Source organism: Lichenostomus cassidix, chromosome 3, assembly GCF_008360975.1.
Source record: "Lichenostomus cassidix isolate B80296 chromosome 3, HeHo_3.0, whole genome shotgun sequence".
Lineage (NCBI taxonomy): Eukaryota > Metazoa > Chordata > Aves > Passeriformes > Meliphagidae > Lichenostomus > Lichenostomus cassidix.
In genome coordinates, this window is record NC_139483.1 from 104819978 (window position 1) to 104836895 (window position 16918).

Below are 16918 nucleotides of genomic sequence, written 5' to 3' on the forward strand. Positions count from 1 at the left end.
AATACAACATTTTCTTCACTAGAATATCTCTTAAAGAGTCTAAGTCCTTCATAGATTAATAACAAGAGATAGAAATAAATGGTCTGTGATTTATGATTTGCCAGAGGAGTTTTGCAAGTGTCACAGCAGAGGTTTGGTACCAGACCCCATGTGTATAGCCTACGCGAAAGCAGTGTCTGTACCAATTTCCCAGGGTCTTCATTAACCTCATTAGTGAAATATAGGCCTGTGACCTGCTCTGTCAGGACAATCCCAGCAGACAGGGAACATGAAATTGTAGCACCGTCAGATAAACACTCTCCTAGTTTTTGCCTTGTATCACCACAGCTCTGATTTAACTTCTAAAAAACCCTGCTCTGGCCTGATCCAGTCACCATCACAGATTGTAATATGGGATCTTTTATGATGTTTTCTCCCTAGATGTGTGCTCTCTTGCATTGCAAGAACACACACACAAAAAAAGACTACTATAGAACTGTGACAGTTCAGCACACTGGGTAGCAGTTCTTATCATCATTATAACAGCTATAATATTCGATAGATACTGAAGAAATCATTTCACTAAAAACATTACTTTTAATTCAAACCAAAATATAGGTGCTAATTTAGTTCTAAAGGGTCCTTAGACACAGGAAAAGCAAAAATTGCTTCTTTGCATAAGTGGGCAAATCACCCATAGCTACTTTCACTCAATTGAACTTGGATAATCTCAAATACATCTGCAGTACCTGCACAAACTTCATCAGCCTCATTGCTCTGTAGCAGGTAATAGATATTTGAATCTGATAGTCATTACCATTCTCAGTCAGAAGTACTCTTTAGTGTGCCCTAAAATGGCTGATTAAAGCACTATTTCTACCTACTATTTCTCAAGTGGACTGAATAAGCAGACAGGAATATAGAATGGGAAGTGGGGTGGAGAAAACAGATCCCAGTCTGGGATTTTGATGTTAAAAGTGATAAATATTAATTATTTCCAATTAAGTTAAAAAACAAAAAAAAATTTTTGGATTGTAAGACCTCTGGGACACAAGCAATTATTATCCATCCATTTACACAACACCAATCTGTTTTTTATCTCTTTGGCCTTTGGGCACAATTATAATATTTAGACACAATTTTATACAATTTTACTCTGAGTTATGAAATCATGATATCTGACACACACTGATAATCTGTACTTCATGTATAAAAATTACTCCATGGGGCAATTATAACAAAATATATTATAAGTTCAAAACTAGTCCATATACAGAAAAAGAGAGATAACCCTATTCCATAAACTTTGAATGAAAATTAGCCCCAGGGAAGGGTAGGAGATGATGAGCATGACAATAAATTAAGTCAGAGGAAATTCAGATACGTAAAAGAAGGAAAATAAAATTATATGCACTAGTCTGTGAAAACTTCCCCCAAAAGGTCTTGAAACATGTGAAAACTCAGTGTAACAGAAGAGTGGGAAATAATCCTAGGGGAAACATGCTTATAATAGATGGCATAAAGTAGGATGGAAAAGTAGAAGCTCCCTGGCTCTTAGCAGCAAATGCTGCTAGAGAAGCTAAAAAGGGACTTCTTAGAGTATAGTTGAAAGATATCTCCTGGAGCTCTTACTATTTACTGTAAGTGAAAATCACTTGAAGAAAAGGCCTGTGACTCTGGAGTAACCTCCAGTGGAACTGGCAGACAATGTGGAAGTGAGAAGAAATAGGCCCACAGCAGGTCCAGTAGGTAAAATTGGACTTTGAATTAAAGGATGTGCTTTTTGGTCATGAAATTACACAGAAATTATTCTATTGCTGCCAAACACCACAGGCATTAAAATGCCTTCTTGAGTTTTTTCAGGTGGAAAAGACGAATCTTTCCAAATGGATTTACTAAATAAGAGTATATTGCTGTTTTTCCAGCAGAGGAGTATGTGGATTTACTCAGGAGCAATTGTTTCATTTTAAATTCACAACCCACCTTTGCTTGAATTAACTTGCATCTGAAGACAAATCCTAAGAGAAACACTGATGAAATGCCAAAGTAACAGAAATATCCTGTAGTCAATTGATTCACCCAGGTCTAGAATTATTTTTAAAGGTTTCTTTAAAGTTTGTCACATTGGGACAAGCATGTGGTAGTGTCTGTTAAGACCAGATATTGCACTATATTCTGATTTACTTCACTGCCACGCTGCATAAACACTAGTTTGTGCATCAAGGGTCATGGCATGGCAGGTTACAAGATGTCTGTGAAGGGTTTCAGGTGCTACAGGTAAAATCTTGGTTAGAATGATGGATGTACTGAGGGGGAGCCAAAATACCAATGGTGGCTACCAAATACCAATGGAGGGCAGCAAACAGCATGCACTTTTGGGAGGAAAGCGAAGAAAGTGCTACTCAGGGATGGTTTTGATGGAAATCACAGTACAAAGATTTGGGAGAGTCAGAAAAAAAAAGAAGGAAGACAACCTAATACCCGTATTTCCTGTAATATTGCCTCCTGAGAAAGAATGGAAAATAGTTTGAGATACTGGGATTTCATGAAAGCTGAGAAAGGTTGGTAAGCAGGTGTATGGTGAGAAAAGGAGTACATAACTGCCCTGAGTGGGTTTCTGTTTCTCAGGGATCTGGTTTAGAAAATCATCCTGTCTGGCAAAGAAATTGTCATTCAAGCACCATTTGGATTTTTCAACAAAATAGTGTTCCTGTACTTTATTTCACACTAAATTCGCAACATATTTTTTAAACCAACAACAATTAACTGCTGTAATGGCAACACAGGAGTCTCTTGCTTATCTACTTGAGAATTAGATTAACTCACTTAACCAGACTGTGATGGATTAATTAACCACAGATTAACTACTGATTAACCTTCTGGCCTTTTCAAAGATGATGTGCTCTGAGATAATCTTCAGCTTTGTATGGCCAGCATTCTTTGCAAGGAAAGGTCTAGAATAAAAGCAAATTTCTTCATTAAACTGGATGACCTAGATGGAGAAGTGAAGACACACACATAGGCAGGGAGATAGGCCACATTTTTAACTTCATTTTTTGACCTACTGAAGGATATTACTTCTACCTTCTTCTTTCTCTAAAGTCTTTGACCGTTAAACATACAAAAATAGAATTACTGTAAACTCTTTCTTCTTAGCTGTAGGACTTTGCAGCTGGTCTTAGACAGGATTTGTGTTCAGCTCATCAAACATTCACAGATTCACTAGAAAAGTGAACTATGCTCCTCACCAGTACATTTTGCTTTGATCATTTGTAAACTTCATCAGTGATAATCTTGTAATTCATCCTCGATGCTGAAAAAGTGTTAAACTGCATGTGGCTGAGGGACAAATATTCTTAAAAATTCTACCATAGGATGACAGTGCACTTACAATTAGATCTTATCATCCATCAGTAAGAAAAGGTTACAATCCATTTAATGTGTGTCATGTGCATTTTATATCTTTCTAGTTTCTTAATGAAAGTGTTATGCACTATCAAGTCAAATAGCTTGCAGAGTATGGTACATCAATACTATTACTTTAAAAAATAGCTTGTAATCTAAAAAAAAAAGATATCAGGTTAGTTTGACAGGATCTATTTTCCATAAACTTATGTTGATTGGCATTAATTCCATCCTTCAGCTCTTTACTAACTGAGCCCTATATCAGATGTTCCCTTATTTCACCAAGGATCGATGTCAGCCTGACAGGACTATAATTACTTGGGTTGTCCCATTTACCATTTTTAAATATTACCACAATATTAGTTTTCTGCTGGTCTCAATTAAATGCCCTTACTCCTGCATATGTATATCTATCTCTCTCAATATCTGGATTCCATCACAATGATCTGACATTCTAGCAGATAATGCAAACCCAGAAATTCACACTGAAAATGACAGCAGTAGATCAAAAGAAAGAGATGTCTCAAATAAAAAAGTCTCATCTCTTACTCAAGTAAAAAAAGTCTCATCTCTCCCAAACTAACTTCATCCTTTCTCTCAATGTTCTTTGCTTCCTACAACTGGGAAAGGCTGAGGAAAGCTGTGCTCTTTGTCAGGTGGCCAGGCTGTAGCCTCTGAGGAAAAGCTGACTGAAAACAACAAAAACACCAGAGACAGCCCTGAGTCGTATTGATTAATGTACTCCTGGAAGGCACCCAGTGAGGAGGAAGGCACACAAACCCAGCTAGAATAGAAAAATCTGGCTCTGTCTGATTTATGTGACAGGAGACAAAGTGCTTGGTATTTAGCAGGAAGGGAGAAAGTTGCAGCTGTGTATGACAGAGTCAAAAGTCTAGATTCGGGTGCCCTACATTTCAACCAAGGACCAGCCCCTGCTGCTCCCTACTGACAATGTGCTTCTGAAGGTCTTCAGCCAGACAATAGGAAATACTGTGAATGGGGACAGAGATAGAATTTAGGCCACGTTAATTTCCATCAAAGAGCTGATGTGTGTATAAGAGAGAGAGAGTTAGGCCAAAGAGGGACTATAATAAATTTTTATTTTTAAAATTCCAAAGTGAATTCAGTTACTGGTTGTGGGATTTCCATTCTTGGAGATATTGGGTTGTGGGTCAGTTACTGGTTGTGGGATTTCCATTCTTGGAGATATTCAACCCTCTGCTGGATACAGTCCTGCAAAACCACTGCAAAACCACTGCAGTGAGCCATGCTGTGAGCAGGAGGTTGGGTTAGACAGCTTCCTGAAGACTCTTCAGGAAAGGCTGAGAAAATTCAAATTGTTCAGCCCAGGGAATAGAAGGCTCCATAGAGACCTTATGAAGTCTTTCAGTACCTGAAGAGGGCTAAAAAAGAGCTGGAGATGGACTTTCCATAAGGGCATATACTGACAGGATAAGGGGTAACGGCTTTAAAAAGAGTAGGTTTAGATTGGATATTAGGAATAAATTCTTTACTGTGAGGGTGCTGAGGCACAGGTTGCCCTGAGAAGCTGTGGATGCCCCATCCCTGGAAGTGTTTGAGGCCAGGCTGGATGAGACTTTGAGCAACCTGGTCTAGTGGGAGGTGCCCCTGTCCATGGGGCAAGGGCTAGAACCACATGATCTTATCTTCTAACTCAAGCCATTCTATAATTCTATGATTAAAAAACTAAATTCCTCTTCAGAACTTATTTTAGAGGCTGTATTAAAAATGGAGCAGAGTGCAGAAATTTGAGTGAAACTACAGCAAGATAGAACACTAAGAGAATTATAAGGTTAAACATAACCATTTTTTTCACTATCTGATTATTATTCTTTTCTAAAGAAATCTGGGGATAGAGCCAATAACAGCACTGGTTTGAAGCAACAAACCCATCAGATCTGTGTTAACTAATTTTGGATGCAATAAGCACAGGAAAAGTCCAGACAAGCAGAGGAAAATATCATCAGCTGCACCTTGGATAACTTTGAAAGTGAAGCAGCTAGGCCTGTTTATAAGAATTCCTTATTTTTAAATTTTTGAAAGATTTTCAAAATCCTTATGCTTTAGCTCAAAATCTAAATTCTAATTGAGAAGGCTAAATAAACTAAAAAAGCATATAGAGAAAATGTCTATAATTTTGCAAAAGACTCCTTCTGTGCTTCTCTCAATAAGCTGCTATAGTCTGCTTTCAGAATCTATAGTCAGTATACTAGACTAAACCACTCTAATCCCATATGACAGTCTTTGTAATTCCAGCCAGTCTCAGAAAAATGTTAGTTTTTAGACAGAATTTGAATGAAAATGAAAATGGCTACATAAGACACGTTTTAATGTAATTTTAGGGCATTACAAAATTTTGTTATGAGAGTAATGATTTTCTCTCATTTACTGTCAGAAATTAGGAATCCAAGCAATGCAAATCCTCCTTAGCTGTACTCAGCCTTCTTTAAGTACATACCTGTCTTAAAGGCTATATTGCAAGGTTCCAAAAAGTGAAACTATTTTTGATGCAAAACACAATTTTATGAGCACAAGACATTAATTTTTTACAATTGTTTTTCATTGGTTCTACCATTTTCCAGCTTTTGATTAAAATGGGACAACGTAGCTTGCTTAAAAAAAAAACCAACTTGATCACAGAATCATAGCATCATTTACATTGGAAAAGACCTTTAAATTCATCATGTCCAGCCATTAACCACTACTAAACATGTCCATAAGCACCACATCTTCAAAACTGTGCTTCAGAGAACACTAGGATACAGCCAGTAGAAGTTTGAATTTTCTAAAGATTTTTCAAGGTTTATATTGCTTGGTGCAAGATGTACTTAATCAATTCACAGTAAATATCTAAAGTTAAAAAGAAAATAAATTCACACAGAAGGCTGAAATCAAGCAGAATGTGTGTATGAAAGCTGGAACATTTGTTCTGTCATAACAAGTTGCTCAAAAAAAAAAAACTCAAGGAGTTATATCTTTTTTTACTCAGTCATAGTTTTGGACTCTAAAGTTTATAGAAATCAGAAGGTAAACCAGAAGTTATTGAATACTTCAAAACATGTAATAATTTAACATGGAATTGGAAACAACATGCAACCTTACAGGCACTGCCAGGCACGGGAAGTCTTGATGTTATCCAAGGTGATGATGGCACAGGTGCTGGAATGATTTGCAGGTTCTGTATCCAGGTTTCATACCCTAGTAAATGGAGGAAGAAATTAAGAATTATAATTCCACCCCTTCCTGTGCCAGTTGCTGTGAATGCAAATTAGAGGCCTTACTTGTCCACTCAACTGAGTGTTGAACTCAACTGAATACTATAATTTCCATTCTCACAACTTGAAATCTAAGTTTTAGGCATCTCAGTATCTGTGTCCCAATGCCCAAGTCATTTCCTGTATCCTGCCTGCATAATATTCCTGTTACCTGGTAGCAATTTTCAAAGGGTTGATGGTACCAATCCAGCTGAGATAGAAACAAAAGGATGGCTTCTGCAATTTGTCACAAAATCCAGTGGTAACCAGTTGATCAACACTTCTAACTGTTGTTTTATTTGGTCTTGAAAATAACATCAAAATATTTACTTTGATGTTGCACTGTTTATATTCTGAGTATTTTGATGTGCATCCAGTTATTCTAAGCCAATTCTGACAACCCAAGTTTGAGTCAGGAATGTTCAACATCAAAGTTGGTAGGCATAATGCATACTGAAGTTCTTCAACTTTGCTCTCAGTAATTGGGACAAAACAACCCGGGTAATCCTCATGTTACATCAAAGCTGCAGATCCTAGATGGATGAAACAATAGAAGCTTCATTTTTTCTCCTAGTTTTGAAGTTTCCTGGGTGTTTATTATTCTTCAGGTATTTCTCTTTTGTTTAAAAAATTGAACTGAAAAATGGCCTATTAGGTCTAACTTTTGTTAGTAGAATATTTCGCCTTGTCTTCATCATAACAAACATAGTCATGGTAAAGGGATGTCTTCCAGAGCAAGGCTAAATGAGAAAATCATGCTGTGAACTGACTGGGAAAAAGATTTAAGGGCCTTGTAAGAAATCCTGAAAGTATAAGTTATCTGCAGACAGTTGGAAAGAGAAAAAGAGGGAAAGAAAAGAAAGATGTGTCAGTGTGTTTGAACTTGAGAATCCAGAAAAGATTAAGACCTTACTGCATGGGGATATCAGGACTGTGGAGCAGCAATAAAAAGACATGAAAATTTTGCCAGACAAGAGATCGGCATCCATTCACTAAGTGTTCTCATTTTCCACCTGGTATTACTTCCTTTTTTTTCCCCCTTTTTTTTTTTGCCCTGCAGCAGCAAATCATCCATAGGTTAAACCAGGGTGAATCAAAATCTCTAGAGGAAAGGTTGAAAAGCTTCATCTGTTTTTGTGTGCAGAGAGAACTTTCAGAATAACCTCATGGATAATATTTAGGACATGCTAAGCAGAGAATGACAGCACATATTGTGAGTAGAAAGTGGAATTCACTTGTCATGAATAAGTTCAGAAAAATAAGTACATAAAATCCACATTATACCACCATTAAAAGTATAGTTGCCAAAAATTTCACATTAAAATTCTGTTTTCAAAACTATATAACTATCAGCTATCATGTTGACATCATCTATGCTAGTCTACATACATAGTAATTTTCATCCAAATTTAAATTAATTGTGAGAATGAGACTAATACAAGTACATATATCTTTTATCAACATTCAAACTCTCATGGCAACCCTTCTTTGAAATGTGCATCATCCTTTGGGATGGCAAAAAATAATTTAAACAGGGAAGGACTATCTCATGTCTGATACGCTTCTTGACACTTCTGTGGAAAATATGCCTGAATTTTCCCAAAGTAGATGTCAAAACTAAATTTTAAAAAAATTGAAATAAATAATTTTCATATAGCCATAAAGAATTTCTGCAATTGTAACAGCAACAGGCTGTATTCCCTCTTAGGTGACTGCTTTTGCCTTTTTCCAGTTTTCCACATCATAGAAGTCTTGATGTCATGTAGTGGCTAAATATGATTAAGTCCCTAGAAAATAATGGGTTTTCCCTCTGAAGGCTGCATAGAGCTGAATAGGATTGAAAACTGAAACCAAGAACAGCACAACTGCCATAGTCTCCTTTCAACTGGCACCCAAATAATTGCTCCTGAGAGTGCTGAAGGATCTGTTTTGAAACAAGTAAGGAGAGGATGGAGGGTAAAGAGATCACTGGATATGGGGACAGGATGGGCTAGCCACACCAGGAAGCTAAAATGAGGAGAAGGTAACTGCTGGCCAAGACTGACTATGTGTCCTAGGTTGCAATATAGATGTAGTTAAGTATTCTATTACCACCAGCTGTGGGCCGTTAGCTGCTATCAGCTGCTAATGACCCACCCCAGATGACAGGCAATGGGCCATCAGGGACCCACCGTGTGACTCACGGACATCTCATCCCATTGTGGGATGCTCTGCCCAGGAGGGAGGAGCCAGGTGTTCCCACCTGGATATAACCTGGCCTTGGAACTGCCTGAGCTAGCCCTGTCTACTGGGTTCCCAGAGGACAAGAGCTACCACTGGATCTTCAGCTGGAGACTAGACCTTCACAGGATCACCGCTTCAACTGGACTACTTCAGTTGGACTGCTACTACCACCCTAACCGGGTGACAGGTTGTATCTGACTGTCAGTGCTTTTCCTTGTATTATTTCACTTATTTTTAATTTCAATCTTGACTTGTGATCTCCCACTGGTTTGTTTTCAAACCAATGCACTATGCAAAGAGACCAGCATTGAGCATTGCTGCAGAAAAGGGAGACAAGCCAGAATTTGATGAAGGAAAAATGAGTTTGGGATCAGTTTGGTTGGAGGGATTAGATTCCTTTGGATTAAGAGTTGGTGCATAAAGCCAAGAAGTGGAAGCCTAAGATTCCCAAGAAAAGAAATTCCTAGAAAACAATGTTGGAGGCTGCACTATTGGAACAGAAAGAAAAAATGGAAAACTGAAAGAGGAACAGGACTTCCTAAGAAAAGCTTTGGAACAGTCAGACAGGTAGGTTAGTCTGGGGCATGTAGTTGCTGCTGAGCACCTGATAGTCATGATTCTGGTTGTCCACACCACAAACATCGCTTGAATACAGGGTTAGGTCAGCTCTCATTGTAACCCACTGCCCCCTGCCAACTTCCACTGCCAAAGGGGCAAAAATAGTTCCTTAATGCAGTTCAGAGCCCAAATGTAAGTTAAGAGATCTGTGCTGTAAATAACTGAGGGTCCAGAACAGCAAAGTTAAACGGGGAGAGATGGAGCTTTGGAGGACAAATAATGAAAAGTCTGTTTTGTTAATGGTTCCACTTAGAAAGGAGAGAAAACCTGCAGGGTCCAGCCCTGTTGTAAAGCAGGTATGTCCCAGCATTATGCCTGCTTGCCTCATTCCCTCCTACTCAGGTTCACCAGGGAACTTTTGCCTCACTCTAGGCAAAGAATGGACAGTGTCCAGATTGTGCCTCTTTGATTTCTGGTCGTTGCAGAGTTTATGGCCTGTGGTAGTACCTTCTGGAAGCTTGACTTAATAAACAAAGCAGTTGTCTTTCTAGAGTTCAGGATATTCTTCTGTAGTATGGAACAAGATACCAAGATACACCATCAAAGCTCCCAGATTATCTTTTTTATCCTTCCATGAGAAGATTGCCATAAAAATAAAAAAATAAGGGCAGAAAAGTTCTGCTGCAAATTACATAAAATTCTCACTCCATGTAGGTACAATAAGGTCAGTGTAACAGGAATTAATCTACCTTGTGGGTCAGTATAATGCAAGCAATAAAGTCCACTGACAGCATTTGGTGACTGAGATGGGTCTGGCTGGAAGGATTTTGCATCTTTACCTCTCCAAAAGATAAAATCTAGATAGACATTTGCAGTATGTAACCATTATTATCATGGACACCAATGACCCTTATCTCTCTATTGTTCATGGTTATTCTATAGACTAACCAGGAAAGGTGTGGAAGTAAAACTGCTCTAGATGTTCTTCTGTTCATACCATACAAAAATATGAGTCGTTTGATACTAAGAAGTATCTCATTCACAGTCTTCAATGTCTAATATGCACTCCTAATAATTTAGTAGGCAGAACTTTAATAAAAAACAAACAATTAAAACCAAGGCAGGATATTAAAAAAATCATACCCCATTATTTAATATATAAAGAAACTCTAATAATTGAATGCTATTAAAAATTGCTGAAGAAAAAGGTACCATTTTTCTCTCTAATCCATAATATCCCCTCCACAGTGTGTCAAGTCAGGTAAACAAAAATTATGTCCTGGGCATTCCACATTTTTTTGTGTACACTTCCCCACATTTTAGAGAAATACTGGAGTATTTTACGCCTTATTGTGTCTCGGTTTGCATTTCCTTAACTAATCCTAGCATTCACACTTGTATTTATAATAAATCAGTTTATATATCCCTAGTTAATATTTGCTTAGGGCTTATGTTGATTTCACAATACATGCAATTTTCTGGCTCCATCTTTATCTTCAAGGATTAGATTGAATTGAGCAGCCATGTAGTAATTTAGTTTTATCTTGTGCCTTACAGTTTTATGTTCTTGTAATAGCACTTCTCTATCTTATTTAATTAAATATATCTTATTTCACAATGACAACATTTTTATTTTTTAGTTTATTTGCTAAACAGCTGCCATTGTGGCAAGAATTTGTGGTGAGAGAACACTTAGAGACATTTAGAATAGAAATTATCAAATGCAGAGGGGAGGAAAGGATTTGAATTTGGCATAAATGCACTCAGATTAAATTTGAATTGCTTTGGATTCACTGGTTGGAATATGGAGCTAAATAGCTATATTTGGATTACTTTTCTTCTGCTTGTGTTTGCAGGGAGGTATTTGGGTTTGGGTTTTTTGTGGGTTTTTTTGGGGGAGTAGTTCATTTTGTTGTGGGCTGTTGTTATGCTGTTGTTTTTTTTAATAGAGAAAGTGCTTTTTGAAAACAAATGTAGCAAAATCTTTGCCAAGTTAGACTGAAAGATTTGTGATGATTTTTTGTCTTTGGCTTCACTTACATGAAAATGGAAGGTAAAAGCTAATTATTTTTTCAACCTCATCATTTTAGCACTACCAGGTTAATTTTGATGCTGATGTGGGCAAGGCTAGTTGACAGCATATCCATAATAAAAAGAAATGGGTCTGAACACAAGGACTCAGAGTTTTTTCCACATTCTTAGCTTAAATGGGCTAAATGGTTTTGATAAAACCAAATGTTGTGCAGGTGCATTGAGTCCCTGTTGCAGAGGATGTTAAATGGGTTTGATCCTAAATTGACTAGTATGTACAAAGTGGATGTATTTTACTCACAGCACTGGCAGCTTCTCCAGTAGAGTCTGGCACAGCACAGAGCAAGCATGTCTAGCTTCAAGTCTTTTTTTGATCTGCAGCTGTGTGTGCGTATCTCCATTCTTAACAGAAACCATCTAGTAAAACAGATACTAGATTTCTAAAAGAATGGTTTGGGTTTGCCTCATCGGTTTGTCTTCCTGAAGTGCCTTTACTTCTTGGCCACATTCTTATGAAATCATGATAAAGATGGGGACTCTGTTAAACAAAAATCTTCTTATAGCTGGGAACCCCCTTTGCTAACTCCTTCTCTTGACAAATCTCATGTTGTCTTTTTCTTTTGTGCTCCTCATACACCAGGTACACTCTCTCTGCCCTCCAATCCCTGCCAAAGGCTTTCAAGGATAATACCTTTTCTCAGCACCAGGCATCCACACCTGTGTGTTCCTATCAATTCCCTTGTATATCCCACTAGCGTAAATTAAACTCACAGATTCCAGGAGCGAACTGACTTTTGCAGGTTTGGGAAATTGTCTCTGTTTCCAATCAGAAGTAGGTTAACTCAGACTCTTCCTGCTAATCAATTGGCCCAAAGTAACTGTAATCTGACTTCACAGCACCAGCTGCCATCAGACACCACTGCCCAGGTGGTGTAAAAGCCCATCCTGGTACAGATCAGCCCAGCTGTTATGTGGGGAAGGAGTCTGACCATCGAGCACATCACAGAATCACAGGACATGCTGAGCTGAAAGGGAGCCACAGGATCATTGAACCTAAATCTTGGCCCTGTACAACATCATCCCCAAGCAGCCCACCATGTGCCTGAGAGCATTGTCCAAACCCATCTTGAGCTCTGTCAGGCTTGGAGCTGTGACCACTGCCATGGGGAGCTGTTCCAGTGCCCAAACCATCCTTTGGGTCAAGAACCTTTTTCTAATATCTGACATAAACCTCCCCTCACACAACTTCAGGCCATTCTCTTGGTCCTGTTATTGTCACCGCAGAGAAGAGATTAGTGTCTGTGCCTCCTCTTCCCCTCACAAGGAAGCTGTAACTGCAATGAGGTCTCCCCTCAGTCTCCTCCTCTCCAGGCTGAACAGACCAAGTGCCCTCAGCCATTTCTCATACAGCTTCCCCTCAAGACCCTTCACCATTTTTGTTGCCCTCCTTTGGGTGCTCTCTCTTATATTGTGGCACCCCAAACTGCCCCCAGCACTGGAGGTGAGGCTGCCCCAGGTCAGGGCAGAGCAGGACAATCCCCTCTCTTGCCTGGCTGGCCATGCTGTGCCTGATGTCCCCAGGACAGGATGTCCCTCCTGGCTGCCAGGGCACTGCTGACTCATGTTCAACTTGCCATCGACCAGGATCCCCAAGTCCCTCTGTTCCAACGCAGGCCAGTTATACTTAAACCCATTCCTGCCTGAAAGATCCCTGATTTAATAAGAAATGCTTTTTATCCAGTAACATTAGCACATGATTGTGAAGACACGTTGCAGAGGTGAATATATGAATAATATATTTTCATATATTTTCAATATATGAAAAATATATAAGAGGTGAGCAAGAAAATGTATTTTACTATTCTTGATATGAAACAAGTAATGCTAACTGAGAGTCTCAAGCTTCAGGTTTAAAACAAATCAGTTTTTTCCACATTAAGTACAGAGTTAAGTTGTAAAACTCTTTGTCATAGCAAGGAAATACTTTCCCATATTTTCAGAAAAAAAGTTACACTAGATCTGACTATAGGAAATAAGCAAATAATTTTGGAAATTGCAAGCATTTCTGTTGCTGTGTTATCCAAATTTCTCTTCTACCATATAAAAAGAAAAAATACAAGTAAATGAGAACATGTGGTGCAGGTTTTCATGTAAGGGGCAATGCAAATACTATCAGGTTTGATATAATGCATTTCCTTACATACAGAGCAGAATGGGACAAATCCTAAAGAGAATGATTAAATTGTTGGAATATTGAAAAAGATCCAAAATATAAGGCAGAATACATGCTTTTCATAATTTCCTACTTTGGAAGTGTACTGGGTTGATTCTGTAATTCTTTTAAAGATATGTGTAATCCTGGTTGCCTGTTTCTTAACAGCTCAGTATTTTTCCAGTGTTGCACCCTGGTAAGATTATTTGGCTCATGCTTTGGCCTTGTTTTTAGGACTGAAATGTTTGGGAGCAGAATATGTTTTCTTTCGGGTTTCCATTCGTTCAAAGCAATGCCCAGCAGCAGTACAATCACAATATTATGTCTAACAATAATCATATGCAGTCATTTCCAATCACAGTGGCTACATGTAGAAGCAGCTACAGACTGTTGGAAATGTGAGGAAATGTCAAACCATATTAAGCTATCTGGAAAGAAAAAGGGAAGAAGTTCACAGCTTGATGAGGAAAATTAAACCCTTGCTGAACCATGCTGAACACCTGAAAATATCAAAGAACAAAAGATAAATGGGGAAAAGCCTGAAAAATTATGAACTGTAAAAAGGAATAAGGTTCGGTAGAATAATAAATTATATGTAATAGCAAAGAAAGTAAAAATAAACAATTTGTAACTAGCACAGTCTCATGGCCTGCAGGAAGCTGTCAATGGGGTTCTAATAACTGGAATCTAGAATATTGTGTTCACTTTTAAATAACTTGAGTCTGAGCTAGACCAGGAAAGGCCAGAGGGATTTAGGGGTGCAGTCTCATCCCTACAATAGATTTCCATGCTGCAGTACACAAATTCAGGAGAGTGGTTTAGACAGTCAGGAGACTGGTTTCCATCATTCCATTTACAGTGAAGAGCTGGTATGTAGGTAGTAAATTATGGTTGTTTATGTCAGGTATTACACTTGGTGGTCTCTGTGCGAGGAGCCTGTGCCTGGCAGCCTTAGATACTGGGAAGTCTTAGCCAGACACCCCATTTGTAAAGAAGGTACTGTAAAACACAGGCACAAGTCCAGCTGTGATTATCTAGGATAGACAGTTTGTGTGCAGCCCTTTTGCAGAAAGAAAGCAATTTCCTTCTGGGTCGTAGGTGAGCTGTGTATTGCTCTGCCTTGGGTATCTGCCCTTGGCTGGACACCAGGAGCCCTGATACTGGAACAGATCAATACAAAATCTGTGCTAACTGGGAGCCACATAACATCATAGCTCAGGGCTTTGGAAGAAGGATTGGAATGGGATGTAAAGCTCTTTGCCTGGCTCAGGACTGCTGTTGCAGACATGTTCACTGTGGTTCATGCTGACCATGGGAAACAGAGGACACCTGCAGAGCAGGATATTCTAAATGCACTCATGGTGCTTTCACACAGGCTGGAAATGGCTTGACACTCAAAAGACAGCTTCCACCTATTCTAAGATCTTTTAAACCATTAACGTCTTTATGCTATTATGAGCCTATGAGAAATTCAGGCCCCAAAAAGCTAGTGTGAAGATAAGGTCCAAATGTCTCCCCAAAAGAGGAGGGTCACCTATATCTATCTGAAAAGCTGAAAAACGTAAAACAAAAGATGAACAGAGAAAAAAAATGGAAGTGAAACAAGAGTACTTAATTTAGACAAGATTCTTAAAATTCAGAAAGAGAAAACAGCTAACCATCTGGGAAAACTTCCTGCTTGTGAGAGACATTAAAGTGACTCCAAAGGAAACATTTGGGATGTTAAAAAAATGATTGAACAGAAAACTGAGAAATATATTTCATAGAACAATCCTCCAGTTGCAGGGCGATGAACTGGATGACCTAGTAGCTCTTTTCCATTCCTTACATCTATGATTCTGTGATTCCAAATATATATTCAGAATTCTACAAGAGGCACTGAGACAGTAGAGACATTGAAGAACGTAAGTGGAAGGTTAGTGACGGATGAGTTTGATTCTGCTGCAGGCCTAAATGAATTCCTCACCTCATTATTCATTGGGGAGAAGTGGGGAGAAAAATTTTAAAAAAATAGGAATGTAGCATCTCTGTGACTGAGAGACATTCTCCTGGAGGGGAAAGTAAAATGTTAAAAGGCTTTGCTATTTCACTGGAGAAGATAATAAGGCAATTAGGACTGTTACATTTGACAAAGCACCAGGCTCAGATGAATTGTGTCCCAGAATCCTGAAAGAAGTAACAAAGGCAATAAGAAAGCCTTCAGCAAAGGTTTTTGACAGGCCACTGAGGAGTGCAGTCATACCCAAGGACTTAAGGGGTACTAAAGCTATTCCCAGATTCAAGAAAGAATCAAGGGAAGATTCAGGGGACAAGTCCTCTAAGTCTCATTTCAGTTGAAAGATACTGGAAATATTGCTAAGGGACCGTGTTGAAGTAATTTTAATGTATAATTTAACACAGGTAACGGGAAATCATGAAAAATCTGCATGACACTTTAGCATGTTACGGGAGTTGTAGACCAGAGTGAATAGATTGATCTCATTCATATAGCTGTCAAAGTGGTGAAAAAGGGAAGAGGAACCCTGTGTAAGCTATGGTATGAAGAGCTGGGAGTAAATATTTTCTATTCAGCTGGACATTGCCTTAAAGGTTGCCAAAGCAGATGTACTTTAGAAGCACAGCACTACAGAAAAACATATAAAAGCTAAAAGAGAGAGATGCAGTAATGCATCTTAGTGGTTAAAGACTTTTGAAAAGCTTGGCTGCTGTAGTTACAACCACATTCAACCGCAATCTCGTGTAGATGGATCAAACCATAATAGCTCTAAACTAGCTAAGCTAAGTACCCAGTGCAGTCAGGCAGCACCGAGCTGGACTCAGGCTGCAAAGCCTGACTGACATCCAGGTAAATACCTTGGCATGATCCTGCCTACAATCAACTGATATCACAACTGCATTACCCTGCCGGGATTAACCAGTTTAGAGCTAGCTGAGGTGAGCCTGTAAAAGCTGTGGTATCTGTAGACATGTTCCTAAACTACCAGTCCTCAATCTTTTCAATTTGGTGAATCTTTTGAAGCTTAAAAAAAAATCCAACCCTACTTAAATACTTTTATGTCTACAGATGTAAACTCGTGAAACAAAAAATCATGAGAACTTTATTCCCAGAACTTAAATAAGGCAGAGACACACTGAATCCTGAGTCTACCAGCTCTAGTCTGTCATTATCTGTAGGCTGTGACTGTGTCCACACTTCTTCAGGAAATTGTCTTCTCTTTCTCTTCAGCCTTTAACA

General features: G+C 38.6%; 1 protein-coding gene across 1 annotated transcript in view; it reads right to left on the reverse strand.

Moving 5' to 3' along the window:
- LOC146440351 (uncharacterized) overlaps positions 1-16918 on the reverse strand; it is a 42823-nt gene that overhangs the window by 16265 nt on the left and 9640 nt on the right. The window contains exon 4 of the mRNA XM_085056777.1: positions 6508-6603. Coding sequence (XP_084912903.1) covers positions 6508-6603 — 96 coding nt within the window. The remainder of the gene's footprint in view (positions 1-6507; positions 6604-16918) is intronic.